The 20,162-nt window shown below is 55.4% G+C and overlaps 2 protein-coding genes across 2 annotated transcripts in view; one reads left to right on the forward strand and one right to left on the reverse strand.

The window, feature by feature from the left end:
• The first annotated feature begins 10,676 nt into the window (after positions 1-10,676).
• FZD9 (frizzled class receptor 9) lies at positions 10,677-12,811 on the forward strand. The gene has a single exon (XM_027527679.1). It carries the CDS (start codon positions 10,718-10,720, stop codon positions 12,485-12,487), a length of 1,770 nt encoding a protein of 589 aa, XP_027383480.1. The 5' UTR covers positions 10,677-10,717; the 3' UTR covers positions 12,488-12,811.
• Positions 12,812-16,612: 3,801 nt separating this feature from the next.
• Positions 16,613-20,162, reverse strand: part of BAZ1B (bromodomain adjacent to zinc finger domain 1B) — a 56,190-nt gene continuing 52,640 nt past the window's right edge. Inside the window, exons 18-19 of the mRNA XM_027527678.1 lie at positions 18,996-19,099; positions 16,613-18,741 (exon numbers count right to left, since the gene is read on the reverse strand). Coding sequence (XP_027383479.1) covers positions 18,384-18,741; positions 18,996-19,099 — 462 coding nt within the window. The 3' untranslated portion in view covers positions 16,613-18,383. The remainder of the gene's footprint in view (positions 18,742-18,995; positions 19,100-20,162) is intronic.

The raw sequence follows: 20,162 nt of genomic DNA on the forward strand, positions 1-20,162 counted from the left end.
AGAAAAAGACCTGTGGGCAGGGGGCTGGCAGAGGGGGGATTCTGTCCTTCACTGGAAAAAATCTCCCCCCTTGCCTCTCCCCACTGCACACCTAGGGAAAGCCTGGACTGGGGCAAAGGCCAGGAGAAGCCGAGATAGTTAGGGACCCATCTGCCCGTGTGAGCTCCTGCTGCATCCCTCAGCGGAGAGACCCGCGAGGTCTCAGACACACTGCCCGGGCCGGGGAGCAGCGGACCCATCTGGCGGGCTGACCTCAGAAAGAAGCAAGGCGGGCCACAGGCCCAGGGTCAGGAGGCCAGGGAAGCAGCTCCACCTGACAGCCTCCCAGGGCTCAGTCTCCTCCTCTGTAAAATGGGGGCAAACGAGGTCATGGGGGTGAAAGGGCCTCCCTCACCAGGCACAGGGACTGTGCAACGAAAGGAAGAGGAGGCCGACTGTGCCCTGGAGAGCTGGGCTGCATGAGGGGGACCCTGAGGGCAATATCCACACCTTTCCCTCCCCACATCCACCCTTCTTAGGGATGACAGGGTCTGGGGAGGGTTAAAGGTCACCCTCCGCATCCGACAGGTCTCACTGGGCTCTGCCCTCGCCCCTTGAGTGGCCTGGAGCCAGCGCCTGTGTCAGCTGCAGGTTTGGGGGGAGAGGAAAGGAAGGGAAGCATTCCAGAATATGCTAGGGACAGCTCCCCTGGAGCCTCCCCCAGCAGTGTCAGGGCAGGGTGATAAGCTGAGGCCACGGTCAGGGCTCAGGTATCCTGGAGGCAGGTGACCTCCCCTGGGAGGAACCACGGGGGCTCCCACCCAGCCAGCAGCCTCAGATAGGGTGGGGGTCCCAGACCCTCCAGGCATCCCCCCTCCACACACACACACATACACACACACACCTCTGGGAGCAGAGTGAGGCCCCCAGTTCCCAGGAGAGCCTAGGCTCCGTCTGGGGCCCCAGGCTGGGCTGGGCGCAGGGGTGGGGGGTGCCGGGCACAGGGGTGGGGCCGGCAGAAGCCAGGCTGGGCCTCTTTCCTCCCAGCTCGGCAGCTGAGGTTATTTTTTTCCCCTCGGCTGCTGCTGAATTTCTCTTCGAGTTGGATAAATAAGAAGCAGGATCCAAGGTCAACGAAACAGGAGCCCGAGCAGCCGCACAAAAGCAGCTTTCAGAAGTGGCAGGCCTGTCCCAGCCGCAGGGTGGCCACAGCGCCCCTTCAGGGCCGGGGGGCATGCAGGATGGGGCTCCCCGGAGGTGGGGGTGAGGCCCTGGCTCACAGACGCCACACTCCTTCCCAGCAGCTCCCCTGGAGCCCCGGCCTCACACGCCTGCCGCGTCTCCAGGACCCACACGCTTGTCCCTTCTTCTGTCCCAGTCCGCCCCCAGCAGAGCCCATGCGTGTCCTTTGCCCCTGACAACTCGCTGCGCAGGCCGTGTAAAGCCCTCCCTCCCTTAAACCTTCCTCCCAAGGCCGGAGGGTCAATCCTGGCTTTCCGGCCCCTCGGCTGTGGGCCCCAGGAGGCTGCTTTGTTTTCTCTCCGAAGCTTTTGCAAAGGCTGTTCCCTCTGTCTGGAACACCCCCGTCTCCTGCCAGCCTCCCCCCCGGGCTACGTGATGCCCACCCTGGCTTCTCTGCAGCCACAGACACCAGCTGACCCCAGAGTGATGACCACTCATCACCTGACCGTGAGCACACAGAGGGCAGGTTCACCTCGGGTGCCCAGAGCCCAGCCCAGTCTGTGCTGTGAGAGCACAAAGGAGGTGCCCAATTAACGTTTCCTGTTCCAGATTCCCATAGCGTCACACTAGCCTTCCACTTACAGAAACTAAATGCAGACTAATCTGTAGTGACAGCAGTTTGTGGCCACCTGGAGAGGTGAGGGAGGGGACAAAAAACTTTCAGAGGGGAAGAATGTGATTTTTTTTTAATCCAGTGCTGTCACTTGCCTGAAGCGAGTTTCTTCCACCCTTTCTAAGCCTGTTTCCTCATCTGACATTTAGGATAGTAACCACTTCATGAGGTGTTATGAGGATTAAATTGAGATGTAAATGAATAATAAATGGTAGTTTTCTTAAGCTCATGTCATACTATACTGGCCATATATTAATACATATACAAGTTATTAACATTTTATTAGGGACTTCCCTGTAGCTCAGATGATAAAGAATCTACCTGCAATGCAAGAGACCTGGGTTTAATCCCTGGTTGGGAAGATCCCTTGGAGAAGGAAATAGCAACCCACTCCAGTATTCTTGCCTGGAGAGTCCCATGGATAGAGGAGCCTGGTGGGCTACAATCGAGGGGGTGGCAAAGAGACAGACGTGACTGAGCAACTAACACATACACACACAACGTTTCATTAATAATGTACAACTTCACAGTAGGAGAGTTGCATTTTAACTAGAAGATATTGATTATCTGGATCAATTGTGATGATTTCCCAAGGATATCCTTATGTCAAAACTCATTAAATTGGGAAAAAAAAACACCTCATCCAGTTGTGCACTTTAAATACATGCAAGCTAATTGCACACGTTAAATGTGTGCAAGCTAATAAAGAGTGTTAGTCGCCAGTCATGTCCAACTCTCTACGGCCCCATGGACTGTAGCCCACCAGGCTCCTCCTGTCCATGGAATTCTCCAAGCAAATATACTGAGTGGGTTACCATTTCCTTCTCCAGGGATCTTCCCGACCCAGGATTGAACCTGGGTCTCCTGCAGTGTAGGCAGATTCTTTACCATCTGAGCCACCAGGAAAAGTGCACCTCAGTAATGTTGTAAAACAATTCAAAGACCCATTGAGCCATCAAGTTCTCAGACTCTACGCTGTGCAAATAAAAGCACAGGTACACTCAGGTCAGGGGGTTGTTTTCTGTAAAGGGCCAAATAATAAATGTTTTGGGCTTTGGGGCCATTAGGTCTCTTATCATAACTCCTCAGTTCTGCAGGTATAACTGGAAATCAACTATAGAGTCTACATAAACCAATGAGCATGGCTGTATTCCAATAAAACTTTATTTATAAAAACAAACAGCAGTCCAGATTTAGACTATGGGCCACAGTTTGCAGATCCTGACTCTAGATACATCTACCCATGTTGAGATCATAACAGCAACAACCTAATTATCTATTCATGGGGGACTGGCTGAATCCTTCATAATAAACCCCCACTGTGGAAATCAAAATAACTATTAAAAATGATGGGGTGGATCTTGTGTGTTGACCTGGGAAGACATTCATGAGAAATTATTTTTCAAGTATTTTATTGCAAAAAATGTAAAAATATACAGAAAATTTAAACAAAGTTCATAGTGACCACCTGAATGCCCACCATGAGATTCTACCATTATTTTACTACACTTACCTTTTATCGTCTCCCCCATGTCTCCATGATAGATTCTTAGGTGAGAAAAATAAGACGTAAAATGTACAATATTAATTCATTTTCAATAAAAGAAAAGATCAGAAAAAGACTGCACTATGTATATTTATGTTTGTAAAGTCTAGAAAAAACTATTAGAAGAGATGCCTGACCTTTTTTTTTAATTGAAATATAGTTGATTTACAATGTTGTGTTAGTTTCAGGTGTGAAACACAGTGATTCAATTACACAGATAACTATATATCTATAGTTATAGCTAGTTATATAGCTATAGTATAGCTAGTGGAGGTGATGGAATTCCAGTTGAGCTATTTCAAATCCTAAAAGATGATGCTGTGAAAGTGCTGCACTCAATATGCCAGCAAATTTGGAAAACTTAGCAGTGGCCACAGGACTAGAACAGGTCAGTTTTCATTCCAATCTCAAAGAAAGGCAATGCCAAAGAATGCTCAAACTACCACACAATTGCACTCATCTCACATGCTAGTAAAGTAATGCTCAAAATTCTCCAACCCAGGTTTCAACAATAAATGAACCATGAACTTTCAGATGTTCAAGCTGGTTTTAGAAAAGGCAGAGGAACCAGAGATCAAATTGCCAACATCCGCTGGATCATTGAAAATGCAAGAGAGTTCCAAAAAAACATTTATTTCTGCTTTATTGACTATGCCAAAGCCTTTGACTGTGTGGATCACAGTAAACTGTGGAAAATTCTGAAAGAGATGGGAATACCAGACCACCTGACCTGCCTCTTGAGAAATCTGTATGCAGGTCAGGAAGCAACAGTTAGAACTGGACATGGAACAACAAACTGGTTCCAAATAGGAAAAGGAGTACATCAAGGCTGTACATTGTCACCCTGCTTATTTAACTTATATGCAGAATACATCATGAGAAACGCTGCGCTGGATGAACCACAAGCTGGAATCAAGATTGCCGAGAGAAATATCAATAACATCCGATATGCAAATGACACCACCCTTATGGCAGAAGGTGAAGAACTAAAGAGCCTGTTGATGAAAGTAAAAGAGGAAAGTGAAGAATTTGGCTTAAAGCTCAACATTTAGAAAACTAAGATCATGGCATCCGGTCCCATCACTTCATGGCAAATAGATGGGGAAACAGTGGCAGAGTTTATTTTTGGGGGCTCCAAAATCACTGCAGATGGTGACTGCAGCCATGAAATTTTTAAAAGACACTTACTCCTTGGAAGGAAAGTTATGACCAACCTAGACAGCATATTAAAAAGTAGAGACATTACTTTGCCAAAAGGTCTGTCTAGTCAAGGCTATGGTTTTTCCAATAGTCATGTACAGATGTGAGAGTTGGACTATAAAGAAAGCTGAGCGCCAAAGAATTGATGCTTTTGAACTGTGGTGTTGGAGATGACTCTTGAGAGTCCCTTGGACTGTAAGGAGATCCAACCAGTCCATCCTAAAGGAGATCAGTCCTGAATATTTATTGGAAGGACTGGTGTTGAAGCTGAAACTCCAATACTCTGGCCACCTGATGCGAAGAGCTGACTCATTTGAAAAGACCCTGGTGCTGGGAAAGATTGAAGGCAGGAGAAGGGGACGAGAGAGAATGATATGGTTGGATGGCATCACTGACTCAATGGACATGAGTTTGCATAAACTCCAGGAGCTGGTGATGGACAGGGAGGCCTGGCATGCTGCAGTCCATGCGGTCGCAAAGAATTGGACATGACTGAGTGACTGAACTATATAGATATAGATATTCTTTTTCAGATTCTTTTCTATTATAGGTTTTTATAAAATACTGAATATAGTTCCCTGTGCTATATAGTAGGTCCTTGTTATTTATCTATTTTATACATAGTAGTATGTCTTTGTTAATCCCCAGACCTAATTTATCCCACCCTCTCCCTTTTCCCCTTTGGTAATCATAAGTTTGTTTTCTATGTCTGTGAGTCTACTTCTGTTTTGTAAATAAGTTCATTTGTATAATTTTTCCTCCATTCCACATATAAGTAATATCAGATATTTGTCTTCCTCTATCTGACTTACTTCACCTAGTATGATAATCTCTAGGTCCATCCCTGTTGTGGCAAATGGCAATATTTCATCCTTTTTATGACTGAGTAATATTCCATCATGTATATAATATTCCATCATGAATATAATATTTCATTGTGTATATAAAGAATATATATCTCCATTCCTCTGTGGATGGACATTTAATTTGCTTCCATGTCTTGCTATATTATAGGTAGTGCTACTATGAACATTGGGGTGCGTGTATCTTTTCAAATTAGAGTTTTCATCTTTTCCATATACACGCTCAGAAGTGGGATTACTGGGCCGTATGGTTATTGTTAGTTTTTTAAGGGACTCCGTGCTGTTCTCTAAAGCCGCTGCACCGATTTACAGTCCCAACAGCGCAGTAGGCTTTCCTTCTCTCTACACTCTCTCTAGCGTTTATTATTTATGGACTTTTTGATGATGGTCATTTTTAAAAATTAATTAATTAGTCTATTGATTTTTGGCTGCACTGGGTCTTTGTTGCAGCGCACAGGCCTCTCCTCGTGGCGGCTTCTCTGGTCGCCGAGCACAGGCTCTAGGGCGAGGGCACAGTAGTTGTGTTGCACGGGCTGCATGTGGAATCTTCTCAGACTAGAGATCCAACCCGTGTCCCCTGCATTAGGAGGCTGATTCTTAACCAGCGGACCACCAGGGAAGTCCCTGACGGCCATTCTGACCAGCATGAGGTGATACCTCCTTGCAGTTTGATTTGTGTTTCTCTCATAATTCAGGATGTTGAACATCTTTTCATATGCCTGTTCGCCATCTGTATGTCTTCTTTGGAGAAACGTTTATTTAGATCTGCCCATTTTTTGGTTGATCTGTTGCTTTTTAAAATAATTTTACCTATTTATTTTTGGCTGTACTTTGTTGCTGTGCGGGCTTTTCTCTAGGTACAGAGAGAGGGGGCTGTTCTCTACCTGAGGTACCCAGGCTTCTCACTGCGGCGGCTTCTCTTGCTGCGGAGCACGGACCTGCGGGCATCCGGGCTTCGGCAGCTGCAGCACATGGTTCAGGCTTCTCACTGCGACGGCTTCTCTTGCTGCGGAGCATGGACACGTGGGCATCTGGGCTTCGGCAGCTGCAGCACACGGTTCAGCAGTTGCTGTTCCCGGGCTCTAGAGCACAGTCTCAGTAGTTATGGCGCACGGGCTTAGTCGCTCTGCAGCACGTGGGATCTTCCTGGACCAGACATCAAACTTGTGTCTCCTGCACTGGCAGGTGGATTCTTTACCTCTCAGCTACCAGGGAAGCCCTCTGTTTGTTTCTTTTGGAAATTCAGCAAGAGGTACTTCAACCCCTGATACTGATTACCTGAAGGCAAGGGTTCAGGGGAATTAGTTACGGAAATTTTTTAAATGCTTCTTTAGTGAGAATGGAACAGTCTAATCCAGCCCTTGACCTCCCAATAAAGGGACCCTGAGTCGGATCCAGGGCTGGAGCTTGCCCTGGCCTGGGTGAGTGTGTGCACACACAGTTAACTTGCGCCCAGACCCACATGCTCTGCACACACACGCTGGCGCCCACTGCTGTCTGCCCGGGCCATGGTGCCCCCCGCCCGCCGCGAGCAGGCTTGTCAGTGTTGCACCCGCTGGGCCCCTCATCACTGTCAGCAGCCCCTCTAGGGGTGTCCTGGGCACTGGAGGAGGTGCGGGATGGCCCTCCTCCTGGTTCCTGCTTCCTCACACAGACAACTCTGTCCCCCAAGGCCCTATCCTTCCCCAACTTCAAGCCCCACTTGCATGCAGCCTCTTCCAGAAGGATCTCCGGTCACCTCCTCCTCATGACATCCTTTTGATTCAACAAACATTTACGGGCGCCTCCTCTAGGCTAGGCACCAAGACACCCAGGAGCAGGGCCCAGCCCCCTGACCTCCAGAAACTCTCAGGTTTGTGGGGAGACAGGCATGGCTATGGTGGAGGCAGGCACCAGGGCCGTAGGGCAGGAGGAGGCATATCAGAGTCAAGCTGGGGAAGGGCCAGGGTGTGCCCAGTGGAGGTGAGTGATGGCTATGATCAGGGAAGGGTGGTAGCAAGGGCCTCCGGGAGCGTGGGAAGACTAGAGGGGTGGGGGTGGGGGACACAGGTCAGGAGGGTGTTCCCTCCCACTTGGGCAGGGCAGCTCACTGGCGCATAGCCAAGGGCCCCCAGGAAGGGAGTGTTCTCCCGCAGGAGGAGGAGTGAGGAGGGGTCTGTTCCCACCTCACCGACTCTGGCCCCTCTGCCCAGGGAGCGGGTGTGGGGGTGGGCACTGATGGCAATCACCCTCCTCCTGGTCCCCTCCAGTCCTCTCATAGTCTCCTTTTCAGTGAGTGCTTGGTGTATTGTTCCGCCTTTGTAAAGAGGGGGATCGGGTGACAAAGCAGGGTGGGTGGGCAGGCGGCCCAAGAGGCCTCTTCTCTCCAAGGCAGCATCTGCATGGGGGAGGGGCTTTTCCACAGCCCCCCACCTCTGACTTCCCAGGAGCAGCTGTTGTCATGGTGACAAGCCTGGCATCCCATGGCTCCTGGGGCGTCCTCCCCACTATGGCTGCCAGAGGAAGGGCCCCCGGCCTCTTCTTCACCCTGGCTGGGGGCAGAGGCACACAAAAAAACCTGGATCCCAGACCAGTCGTAGCAGGGGGAAGCCTCCAGCCTTCTCCGCCTCTCAACCCGGCTGCCCGCAGCGGGGCAGCTCCAAAACCCCAGCTTCCTACAGACCCTGTGAGGTGGGGGCTTAGCCCATGCACCACTCTCATCCGTGCATCTGTGCCTCCTTGGGGCAAGACACAGAGAGAAATAAAATGTCCCTAGGGTCCTTGAGCAGCTGCTGGCATTGGGGCAGAGTGGGGGATGAACGGAAGGCTAACAGCATGTGAGTGTACAAGTGGCAACGGTGAGTGGGCCAGGACTCTGGGCCCACAGAACAGAGCCTCCAGCCCTGTCCCCGAGAGCTGGGGTCCGCCCCTAGGAAGCTGGTGTGCCCAACAGCAGAAAAGGGCCTTTGGGCCAGGGAGATTGAAGGTATGGCGTGGCACAGGTTCCAAGGAGTTAGGCATGGCAGGAAGGGAAGAGGTTGGTGGGGGCTATACCTGGAAGGGCTCTTGCTGCCCATCCCCAGGGGCATGGCCTTCACCCTGGGCCATGGGAAGCTGTCACTGGCATTTTGGGAACCTCCTTGACCAGAGCATCAAAATCAGGTCCTTGTTTCAAAGTTACCTATTTCTGTGCTGCCTCTTTGGGACGATCAGGAGCTTGCCACTTCAGCTGTCACAGCCCAGGTGGGCTGAGGACGTGTCTCATGCTGAGAACAGGGCTGGCTGCATCTCCACAGAGTCCCAACCTCTCGGGTCCTCCTCCTCCCTTCCCTGCTCCAGCGCTGCTCCAGGGGAGGTGAGCACCAATTACAACCACTGCCCCGGCTCCATGCTGCACACCGCCCCCGCTATGTACCAGGCTATCAAGCAGGGCCAGTCGGGCAGGTGCCCTTGCGCTGGTGGCAACAGGCAGCCTTATGCAGTGGAAGAGCCTGAATGCCAACCCTGACCCTTGTGAACTGTGTATTCCCAGGCAAATGTCTTGAGTTTTCTGAACCTCAATTTCTCATCTGTAAAATGGGCACAGAATTCCTTGCCTGGCTGTTGTGAGAGTTTAAAAGTTCACTGTGTAAAGCCCCTGGCCCGGGGCCCACCTGGCTCACTTTAGGTCTTCGACCAGTTTCCTAGGCCCCCTGCAGCGCAGGTCTCTCCCTCAGCCCTTCATCCACTGAGCACCCCTGAGCAGCTGCTGGGGCTGGACCAATGCCAAGAGCTCACGTGGAATCTGAGTCTTCCAGGTACATCTAGGCCAAGCGGGTGAGGGCAGATGGGGTGGGCTGGGGAGGAGGGAGGCAGTTTCTAAGGGAACTCCAGACCAGAACAGGGCCCCTTGGGTGGCCTCCTGGATGGCACTTGGGTTTCACCCACAAAGCTACCTGGGAACCGTGGTGGAACCCTGTCTGGGCAGAGGTGGGAGGGCAGAGGGCCTTTGAGGCCCCAGGAAGCCCCCGGCAATCCCAGCCTCTCAGAAACACCTTCCCGACCTGAGTGGGGATGAGGGGTGTTATGTGGGCAGCTCAGGGGTCACAGTCTCAGACCCCACTCACTGGCTGTCACCTGTTACCAGCAGGCTGAGCCTAGGACTGCCTTGATGGTTCCATCTGTGCAAAGGGAAGAACTGGCCTCTCTCCTCCCCCTATTCAGGTCCCGCCATGGAAGCAGGCTGAGCAATAGTCTGGTGGCATCCTGACAGCTGTCAGGTTTAGGTGAGGCGGGTGTGAGCTGAACTGAAATGTTCCTCGGCTGTCACTGTACTGGCCCCTACTCTGCAGGCGCAGGAGGGAGCAGGGGGCTCAGGGGAGGGGGATGGCGGAAAGCCGCAGGCTTCCTGGGCAGAGAGGAGTTCTTAGGGGAGACCCTGTACCAAGGGAGTGCAGAGGAGGGGAGGGGGCAGAAGGAGACTGGGTTTTCAAGCAGTCCCGAGGTGTCAAGGGGGCAGGTGGATTGCGAAGAGACCATGAGTTCAAGTGCGCAGTGTGACGGGTAAGCAGCCCGCGCGAGCCACAGGTGAATTCATTTTGACGGGATTATCTGCCTGTTTTACAGAAACGAAAACAGGCTCAGAGCGAAGGGCCCAGAGCCACATGCTACTAGTGAAGAGGCGGAGAGGCTGCGCTCGAACTGCCCCAGAGTCCACGGTCGAGGCGTCCCAGGAGTAGAAGCCTTAGAAATGGTCCCGCCTGGGGAAAAACGTAGGTGACGCGGTACGGGGTGGACAGGGAAATCCTCCGGCTGACTGTGCTGTCCCGGAGAGAAGTTGGGCAGCAACTCCTCAGAAAGGGTAGAACAGACTGTGAGCGGGCAGACGAGGTCACTACTCGTACACCCCGCCCCGCCAGACCGCGCCCGGGTTGGTCCTGTCGTACAGCGCAGCTGCGAGGCGCGGCGCCTTTAAAGCCCGGTCGGGGGGCGTGTCGGGCGCGCAAAGGCCCCGCCCTTGGGCGTGTCCAGCAGGCGCCCCGCCCCAAGGCTTGTACCCGCGGCCCCGGGAGGCGGCGCCTGCTCCGGCTCGGCGGCGGTTCGAGTAGCGGCGGCGGCGGCGGCGGCTTGGCGTCTCCTTTCCCTCGGGCGACTTCTCCGCGCGCTGCCCAGGGCGCCCGGCCGCGCAGGGACACACGCGGCCGGCTCCGCTATGGCCCGCACCCGGCGACGTGGCGGGCGGGCACGGGGGCGCCGGACGGCGCGGCCCGAGTGAGGCGGGGCCGCCCTCCCCGCCCTCGGCCGGGACCGCCCGGGATGGCCGTGCCGCCGCTCCGCCGGGCGCTGCTGCTGTGGCAGCTGCTGGCTGCGGGCGGCGCGGCGCTGGAGATCGGCCGCTTCGACCCGGAGCGCGGGCGCGGGCCGGCGCCGTGCCAGGTGGTGGAGATCCCCATGTGCCGCGGCATCGGCTACAACCTGACCCGTATGCCCAACCTGCTGGGCCACACGTCGCAGGGCGAGGCGGCCGCCGAGCTGGCCGAGTTCGCGCCGCTCGTGCAGTACGGCTGTCACAGCCACCTGCGCTTCTTCCTGTGCTCGCTCTACGCGCCCATGTGCACCGACCAGGTCTCGACGCCCATCCCCGCCTGCCGGCCCATGTGCGAGCAGGCGCGCCTCCGCTGCGCGCCCATCATGGAGCAGTTCAACTTCGGCTGGCCGGACTCGCTGGACTGCGCCCGGCTGCCCACGCGCAACGACCCGCACGCGCTCTGCATGGAGGCGCCCGAGAACGCCACGGCTGGCCCCACCGAGCCCCACAAGGGCCTGGGCATGCTGCCCGTGGCGCCGCGGCCCGCGCGGCCCGCCGAGGACGCCCTCCAGGGCGCCGGCGGCACCTGCGAGAACCCAGAGAAGTTCCAGTACGTAGAGAAGAGCCGCTCGTGCGCGCCGCGCTGCGGGCCAGGCGTCGAGGTGTTCTGGTCGCGGCGCGACAAGGACTTCGCGCTCGTCTGGATGGCCGTGTGGTCGGCGCTGTGCTTCTTCTCCACCGCCTTCACCGTGCTCACCTTCCTGCTGGAGCCGCACCGCTTCCAGTACCCGGAGCGTCCCATCATCTTCCTCTCCATGTGCTACAACGTCTACTCGCTGGCCTTCCTCATCCGGGCCGTGGCCGGGGCCCAGAGCGTGGCCTGCGACCAGGAGGCGGGTGCGCTCTACGTGATCCAGGAGGGCCTGGAGAACACGGGCTGCACCCTCGTCTTCCTGCTGCTCTACTACTTCGGTATGGCCAGCTCGCTCTGGTGGGTGGTGCTGACCCTCACCTGGTTCCTGGCCGCCGGCAAGAAATGGGGCCACGAGGCCATCGAGGCCCACGGCAGCTACTTCCACATGGCAGCCTGGGGCCTGCCAGCCCTCAAGACCATTGTTATCCTGACGCTGCGCAAGGTGGCGGGGGATGAGCTGACCGGGCTCTGTTATGTGGCCAATATGGACGCGGCGGCGCTCACCGGTTTCGTGCTGGTGCCCCTCTCCTGCTACCTGGTGCTGGGCACGAGTTTCCTCCTGACTGGCTTCGTGGCCCTCTTCCACATCCGCAAGATCATGAAGACCGGGGGCACCAACACGGAGAAGCTGGAGAAGCTCATGGTCAAGATTGGGGTCTTCTCCATCCTTTACACCGTGCCTGCCACCTGCGTCATTGTGTGCTACGTCTACGAACGCCTCAACATGGACTTCTGGCGCTTGCGGGCCACGGAACAGGCCTGCTCCGCGGCCACCACGCCCGGCGGCCGGAGGGACTGCTCGCTGCAAGGGGGCTCGGTGCCCACCGTGGCTGTTTTTATGCTCAAAATCTTCATGTCGTTGGTGGTGGGCATCACCAGCGGCGTCTGGGTGTGGAGCTCCAAGACTTTCCAGACCTGGCAGAGCCTGTGCCACCGCAAGATGGCAGCTGGCCGGGCCCGGGCAAAGGCCTGCCGGGCCCCTGGGGGCTATGGCCGGGGCACCCACGGCCACTATAAGGCCCCCACTGTGGTCTTGCACATGACTAAGACAGATCCTTCTCTGGAGAACCCTACACACCTCTAGGGACACAGGCCTGCGTGGGGCGGCTGTGGCCCCCTCCTCGGCACTCCCTCCGGAGGAGACAGCTGACTAGCAGCTGCCCAGCTGTCAAGGTCAGGCAAGTGAGTGCGAGGGGCCGAGGAGCAGGGCGGGGACCCACTGAGGCTACTCCCCTGTCGCATAGTGCAAGGGGGTGGGCCTGGCTGCGTCCCCACCGGGACCTGAGGGAGCACGTGGAGAGCAGGAGGGGCAGAAGGGGGTGTGGTCCAGCAGAGTTTATTTAATGATGTAATTTATTGTTGAGTTTCTCTGGAAGCTGTGACTGGAATAAACCCCCGTGTGGCAGCGCTTCGTCTTCTGTGGACTGGAAAGGGGACGGTAGGACGGTGAGGGCTCTGGGGGAGCCTTCCCCTGCGAGCAGAGCTGGGAGTGGGTAGTCTGGCTTTCCGTCAATCAGGAGAACATCCTGCCGGGGAAACAGCTGTGTTTTGCAGGAGCCCCAGATTCTGTGGGTGGGTGTGTTCTCTCGGCTCCTTTCAGTGGCCTGCTTGCCTGTCTGAGCCCTGGGTTCCTGCTTCCCAGAGTGAGACTGGGATGTCTGCTGGGAGAAGTCAGGGAATCCCCTGGGATGACATGCCCCACTCTGGCCCCAGTGAGTCTGGCCTGTTTGGGAGCTGTGGGTAACACTGCTCTCCTCAATTTGCGTAAAAAAATGAGGGCGTCAGCCTTTCTCGAAGGCTCCCTCGGAGGCTTAGTGTCTGCTCCCACTGGGTGGCTGGCCCCTCCTGTTCTTCCTTGCGCCTGAGGGTCGGGGCCCAAGACAGTCCTCACTGCTGTTGATGTGGCCACTCACTCCTTGGGGCCCCAGTCAGGGCATCCCCTAACCCCCGTCCTTCTGGGTGGAGATGGGGCTGGAGTGTTACACGGGCATCTTGGGAGCAGGCACGGGCAGACAGCCCTGGAGGAGGGTGGGGATTGGGTCCCCAGCTCCTAAAGGGCTGTGGAGAGACTGGAGGTGCTGAGCACAGCAGTGACAAAGGGGGCAGGTGCGTGTGCATGGCTCCCTCCACAAGCAGCTCCCACGACCGCAAAAGGAGAGAGGAAAAGGTGCTGTGCTGACCTACATGCTGGGGTGGCCCTGGGGCTGCCGGGACCTGCGCCACCTCCTAGTGTGGCCATCCCGGAAACCCTGGCACTATCTTAGGCTGGGCTGTGGCCGCTGTGACTCCAGCCAGGGGAGAGCCTTGGTTCCTGTCCCTGGTTCAGCCGCACTGACAGGAGGCCCCGGGGTCCAGCCTGCTGCCAGCCAAGGGGAGCCCAAGGCCAACTGCTTCATACAGTAGGACTGAGCCCCCAAACCCAGGGCCTCTCTGGCCAGAGCCCTTCCTGCCCCAACCACCAATCACAGGAACAAACGGACATCCAGTGGAGATCAAACAGATGGTGTCAGCTCCCTCAAGAGATGATGGAGAGAGGGTGGTACCTCCCCGCAAGAACAGCACTGACCCCCCGAAGGGGATTTGCAACCCTTACACTACGCTTCATGCAGGTGGAATCCTTCCCGCCCCCCTCAGTCCTTCCATTCTCATAGAGCACAGACAGCTAAGTCCTCATGTCCTCATGCCTGCTTTGACCAGCAAAGTCAAGTGACCCAAATGTTGCACCTTTTCCGGGGAAGGTCCATGACTGAGAAACAGAAGGAGCTTATTGCAGGTGAGGGGGCCCAAGCTGGGAGCGAGAGGGGCCGTGGCTGCACTGGGCTGGGCTCACAGGCCTGCAGTCGGGCGGGGGCAGCAGAAGCCACAGGAGGATTCTGAAATGGGAGGAGAAAGGCAAGTGATGTGTATGGGCCAAGGGTGGATGGCAGGGCGAGCATCAGGAGTGGCGCCGGATCACCCAATCCCTTGCCAGTCAGGGCACAAGGCGGGTGGAGGGCACTTGGCTGTGTCCTGCTCAGTGGAAACAAGACTGACTTCCAGGACAACTGGGACCGGAAGGGGAGGCAGTGTAACCAGAACGGACCCCAAGGGAGCTTTGCTTTGAGGCTAAGATGATTCACAGAGGCCAGGACCCAGGAAGGAGAGGAGGGCAGGCCTTGGCAGCTAGGGCTTCTCAGCCTGGGAGCTTGGGATGACACTAATGAAAACTCCCAGACCCTGAAGGACAGATACAAAGGAAACATTTGACTCAAGACCTTTTACAGAAGCCCTCCATCTCATCCTCCCCTGTCCATTTTCAGACAAGGGCAGTGCCTGAAGGCCTTGGCTGGCTCAGGAGCACACAGCCAGGGAGACTGGCCTCCAGAGGTGCTGTGACCTCACACCACGGATTCCACTGGGGCGTTGGGTGAGATGGACACGGTGGGTGTTACAATCTAGGGCAAATTCATCCAGAGGAACCTGCCCCGTGGGGGGACCTCTCCCCATTCCCAAAAAGAGACTCTAGAGCCCGAGAGAAGTTCCTCAGAAGCCGTCACCCTCCAGCCTGCACACTGCGTGTCCCTGCCACTTCCCTCAGGGGCCTGGCAGCCCCACACAGGGCCCCTCAGAGCAGCATATCTGTGCGTGTGTCCACACCAGCCGAGCCTGAGCTTGTTCGTGACGGAACTTGTGAGCTCAGATCGCAGTCAGCAGAAGTTCCTGGGAAACAACGCCAAGTTCCCTGGAGTCAGCAGGGGGAATCTTGACTGAGGTCAGACTGAGCGGTCCTGGGGGTCAGCAGCTGCCCTCACTCCCTGCTCAGCGCCCCGGGAGGAGGATGCTCCCAACAGTCCTGGTGTGAAAAGGCCTGGGCATCCTGGGCAGGGGGAGCAATGAGGAGTGACCTCCTCCTGCCCGGTTTGAGCGTCTGCCTCAGGATCCTGCTGAGGGGACCCTGGCTCTCAGGGAAGTGGGGGCCTGCTTCCCTAGTGAAGCACTGCCTGGAGTAGCTGCACTGGAATCCAGTCACCACCTGACTGCTCCCTGCCCCGGGGACAGGGTGTGAGGAGAAAGACAAGCAGGCAGGACAAGGGAGAGGTCTCCCTTGATCGCCAGTGTAATGGTCAGACCGGTCTTCAGGAACAAAGTTGTCTTGTCTCCATTTGCAGTAGTCAAGCCAAATCAGGCGTCTCCCCCAAGGTCATAGCCTGCTAGGGACGGATGGGCTGGGCTGGTGGACTAGGATCAGGACACAGACCCCAGATGAGGTGACGGGGCCCCAGAGGCGCTGTCCTCGTGTGGCCTAAGAAACCACCCCAGAAACAGGACTTCACAGATGCGGGTGAGCTGGGGCTGCAGGGACCACTCAGAGGTAGCACAGCTCCTCCAGAGCCTGAGGGCTGCTCAAATCCAGCCTGACCTGGGGGCAAACCACTTCCTCCCTGTGGAACTGAGACTCCCACAGCACTCAGGCCTGGCTCACTGCCCACGTTCACCATGGCCACAGAGGCAGGCAGTGGCAGAGCCCACACCCAGCGCTTAGGTCTCTCCTCAGATCTCGTCCTGTTTTTACCTTCTGCGATCCCTGGTGCAGCTGGTCAGGAACTGGTGGTCTCGCTGCTCTGTCACTGGGATCACGCCGTGGCCTTCAAACCCTGGGATTCCACGGGCAGGTTGCCAGCAGTGACCTACTCGAATCAATCAGTCTGACCAAAGACAGACTCCCAGCATAAAATATAAATGAAGGCATGAGTAAAACAAGACTGGCTACACAGTAAAACTGCTGAAGCTGAGTAGGTCGGAATTTGTCATAGTTCCGCTGTGCATGTTTCAAGTTTTCCTTGAAAACTACTGTAAAATACCCAAAGCTTCCCCAAAATTAAGTCCTGAAGGACCACAAATTCCCACAGTGAAGCCTTAAAAAATTAGTTTCTTCTAATTCCTAGAAGTTTCCAATAGAATTGGGTAGGGTGGGGTGTGGGTTTGAGATGGAGACAAAGCCAGGAGAGGCTTGAAGGCCATGGCTTCGATTACCCAGGGCACCAGAACGCTGTCCTGGAAGCAAAGAAATCCAGTAGATGGATCTGACCTGTGGTTAAAAGACCGTAAGCCAGAGGCCCTCTCCTGAAGAACAGCCTCCAAGAGCCCAAGGGAAAGCGCGCTCGGGACGTACTGCTGTCCACTAAGACCTCCAAGAGCACAAAGAAAAATTCACCAGAGTTGTCACTTCTTTATAAACACAAGTACATAATGTTTATTTGAAAGTCCAATTTATTACAAGTTTACCCTTTAATAGGGCCCTTCCTCCTTAAAGACAGTTTAAAAAACAACAAGTAACTGAGGTGTCACTGAAGTGGGAACACAGAATTCTCACTGTTAACAGAAACAGACTGGCTCTAGGGCAGGAGGCAGGGACGCAGGGACGGTGTCGGCGCGGGGCTGTGATGCTGGAACGCCAGCGCTGGCTCCAAGCCCAGGGGAGCCCAGCCGGCAGCCCCCGGGCAAACCCCGAGGCGGCCGGGGCACGGGGCCCACACCCTGACATTTCACTTTAACAGGCTTTAGTTCTGCGAGCTGCAGTCCCCTTGGTGGACTTCTTTTCCCTTCATTTGAATCGGTCCGGAAGCGCTTAGATGCTCACGTTTTCCAAATTCAAAGTTGACAGAAAAGAAAATTAAACCCTGTTCTGCGTTTTTTATCAAAATCTGCCATAAAAGGGAAAGAAGACACAAAGGTTGGCCTAAACGTGACTAGTGCTAGACTTGCTGCGCGAAGGGCCACAGAGCCCCCCCCCCGCCCCCGACACTGAGCGCTGCGACTTGGGTTCTTGGGGTCCGAGTCTGAGGCCAGAGGAGCGCGGCAGGGGCGCTGCACACGGAGGTGGCCGAAGCGGCCGCCAGGGCGGCAGAGGGACCGCCCACGAGCAGGTGGTCCCCACCGCCGGCCCCGCCAAGCCCCAGCCCACCTGCTCTAGAGAGAGGACGGGCTGAGGGAAGCGACCGGCAAAGGAAAGCAAACACGTTATCATAGAAATCGTACTGTACATGTGCCAAAGCGAGATGACAGAGATCTTTTTACAAGATGTTCTTTATACAATATCACTGCTGAAACAAGCAACCTTTAATAACTAGAAAAGTCAATTTAAAAAAAATTAAACATTTAAATTCTTCCTGCTTTTTCTTCTGCTCCCCTAAGAGCTTGTCTGGTGTGTGGGTGGGCTGGGCTCCAACACCCCTCTGCCAGACCCATCAAAGGAAAGGTTATACGCATGGTTACAAGCAGGGCTCCAGGCTCTGAGTGAAGTGCCTTAGGTTTTGTTTGAGGGGGCCAGGGGCGGGGAGAGAGCTGTCACAAAGAAGGGGAGGGGTACTCAGGAATGGCTGTAGGACATGTCCCTTTACTCTGCCAAGATCAACTCAACAGACCACAACTGTCTCCTGATGCTGGTGAACACAGAACTCTGTGGCACTCACTGATACTGCCACCTGAGAGGCAGGGCGGGCAGGCTTAAAGAAACAGGACTGTGTATAAATATAGATTTAAAAAACCGACACTACCTCCCCAGCTGGCCTGATTACCCTTCATCCTTCTACGTAATGTAGTAACCCCTCCCCTGGAGACCAGAGGGCTTGGCACTGCTGTGGTGGCCAAAGTGGGAGGGACCTTAGCAAAGAAGAAAGAAAAGGAATTGGGTTCACGAGAAAAACCTTGGACTCCTCCTGGAAACCCTCACGAAGGGGGATTAAGGCCACCTCTCCCCACAGGATTTCTGGGCGAAGACCACCGACCCAGCAAGAGGCTCTCCAAAGTGCGCTGCTTGATTAAGGCCCATGGAGAGTTCTGGAGATGCGTGTGAGCTCGGGTGACAGGCATTCCCGGGCTCCCCCTGACCTCCTCCCGTCCACGTTTTCTCCAGCTTCCTCTCTCGCCTCCCTCCCCCCTCCCTCGCTCTCTCCCTCAAGTCCCCCCGACCTCAGCTCCCTTACCAGGGCCCTGCCTCTCTACTTCTTCTGTCTTCGTCCCCTGGACTGTCCAACGGGCTCTGGCTCACTGTCCCCCTCATCTTCAGCAAGCCGGTCGGGAAACTTCTTGCGTTTCCTACGAACATACGGGTGGCCAGGAAGGTGTTTATGCAACAGAGCCACCAGACACTGTTCCGTCTTCACCATGCAGCTCAGCACGTGGCTGCCCCGGCAGTTGTAAAGCTCAGCATTGGTAAACACTTGCTTCAAGTCAGCAAGAAACTCCTGCACAGAGCGGTAGCCCCCACAGGAACATTTGCTCTGCATTGTCTGGAAGTCCATGGGGTGGGTGATGATGTCATAGTAGTCCTCAGCCTCATCTCTGGTCACGGGCTCCCTGGGAGAAGAACCAAATGGAGAGGTCAGCGCAGCCTTGAACCAGACAGAAACCTGGTTATCAAACCACGGACATCATCAAACGTCTCACCAGAATGCCGAGCCCAGCCCACCAGCAGGCAGGCAGAGCGGGGGTGTTCACTTGTGCTCAGAGTGGACTCTGCCAGTCTGGAAGGTCACTTCCCCGCCTGCCACTAAGATATGTCCCAGGGGCTCAGCTGCAAGGCTGGCCCACTCCCCTGAGCCCAAGCGCACCTGAAGGGCCAGCTGAAGCGGTATTTCACTATCTTGTGGAGGATCTCTTCACACTTCTGCAGTTCCAGGCTTTGCCTCCGGGAGCTCCGTTTGGTCTGAAGTACCTGGAGCCAAAGAAAGAAGACACTTTATTGCAGGTCTGAGAGCAGAGTAGACAGGACAGAAGACACTTTAAAAAGTGTTTTTATATCTGCTTAAAAAAGCAAAGAGCAAAGTTTAGTTGTCTTCTTGGAACAGAGAAGATGGTCAAGATCATCTGACTCCATCCAGAGAGCACTCTAAGCGGTGGGCATCAGCCCACCCGCCGCCTCCCTGGTGGACAGTGATCAAAACAGAGAACAGGCAGCAGTGGCCGGGTCCCAGCAGCCCTGACGGGGCCAGTTAGAGAGGGTCACTGTCCCCAGGAAGCTAGCCGTCTGACAGCAGGTGGACCTGGGATTACGGTCACGCCGTGGATGAGTTTATACAAGCAACTGCAGAATGCCAGGTGGGTTATGGGGACCACCTGAAGTCAATTTTGTGGGGGTGGGGGTGTCTGAGGGAAGAAAAGTAAGAGTTCTCGTCCTGGCTCTCCTGATAAGCCGCTAAGAGGCTACAAAGAAAGGGGTAGGCTGCCCCTCCACGTGGCAGGAATAGGTGTGCGCACTCAGCCAGAAGCACAGTTGAAGGGATCAGGGCCGGGCCTACAGGAAGGGCACCCAGGGTGCCCGCTGAGCGTCCTGATGGCTTGCTTTAATGCCCCCAGCCCACCTCCAACTCCAATTTGATCTGTCAAGCTTTTTGTTCTTTAAAACTCAAGTGAAATCCAAAGCAAGACTGCTAAGATCACACTGGCTGGGGAGCAGAGGGGAGGGTGCGTCCCTCCCGTGACAACTGTCGGCAAAAGCCCCGAGTGAGCGAGGCTCCGACATTGCTGACATTCCCACCACAGAGACCCAGCCCCGCTGAGCCCCGGGAGACACATGGATACTATTTTAAAGTCCTTAACGAGTCGCAGGCTGCCCGTTAACTAGAGGAGATGTTTGCAGGCTGCAGTAGCGGAATGCCGGGCATAGCTGCTCCCGGGGGCCTGCTGCCCCGTCTGCCTACAAGCCCATCCATCTGCCTTATCAGTCTCCAAAGTGGGGGGCGGGGGAGGGAGCAAAGGGGCGGCTCCACCTGTTGCCT

Source organism: Bos indicus x Bos taurus, chromosome 25 (genome assembly GCF_003369695.1).
Source record: "Bos indicus x Bos taurus breed Angus x Brahman F1 hybrid chromosome 25, Bos_hybrid_MaternalHap_v2.0, whole genome shotgun sequence".
In the NCBI taxonomy this organism is placed as follows: Eukaryota; Metazoa; Chordata; class Mammalia; order Artiodactyla; family Bovidae; genus Bos; species Bos indicus x Bos taurus.

Excerpts from the sequence above, each read along its gene's own strand:
- FZD9 (XM_027527679.1), top strand. The coding sequence starts at position 10,718 with ATGGCCGTGCCGCCGCTCCGCCGGGCGCTGCTGCTGTGGCAGCTGCTG.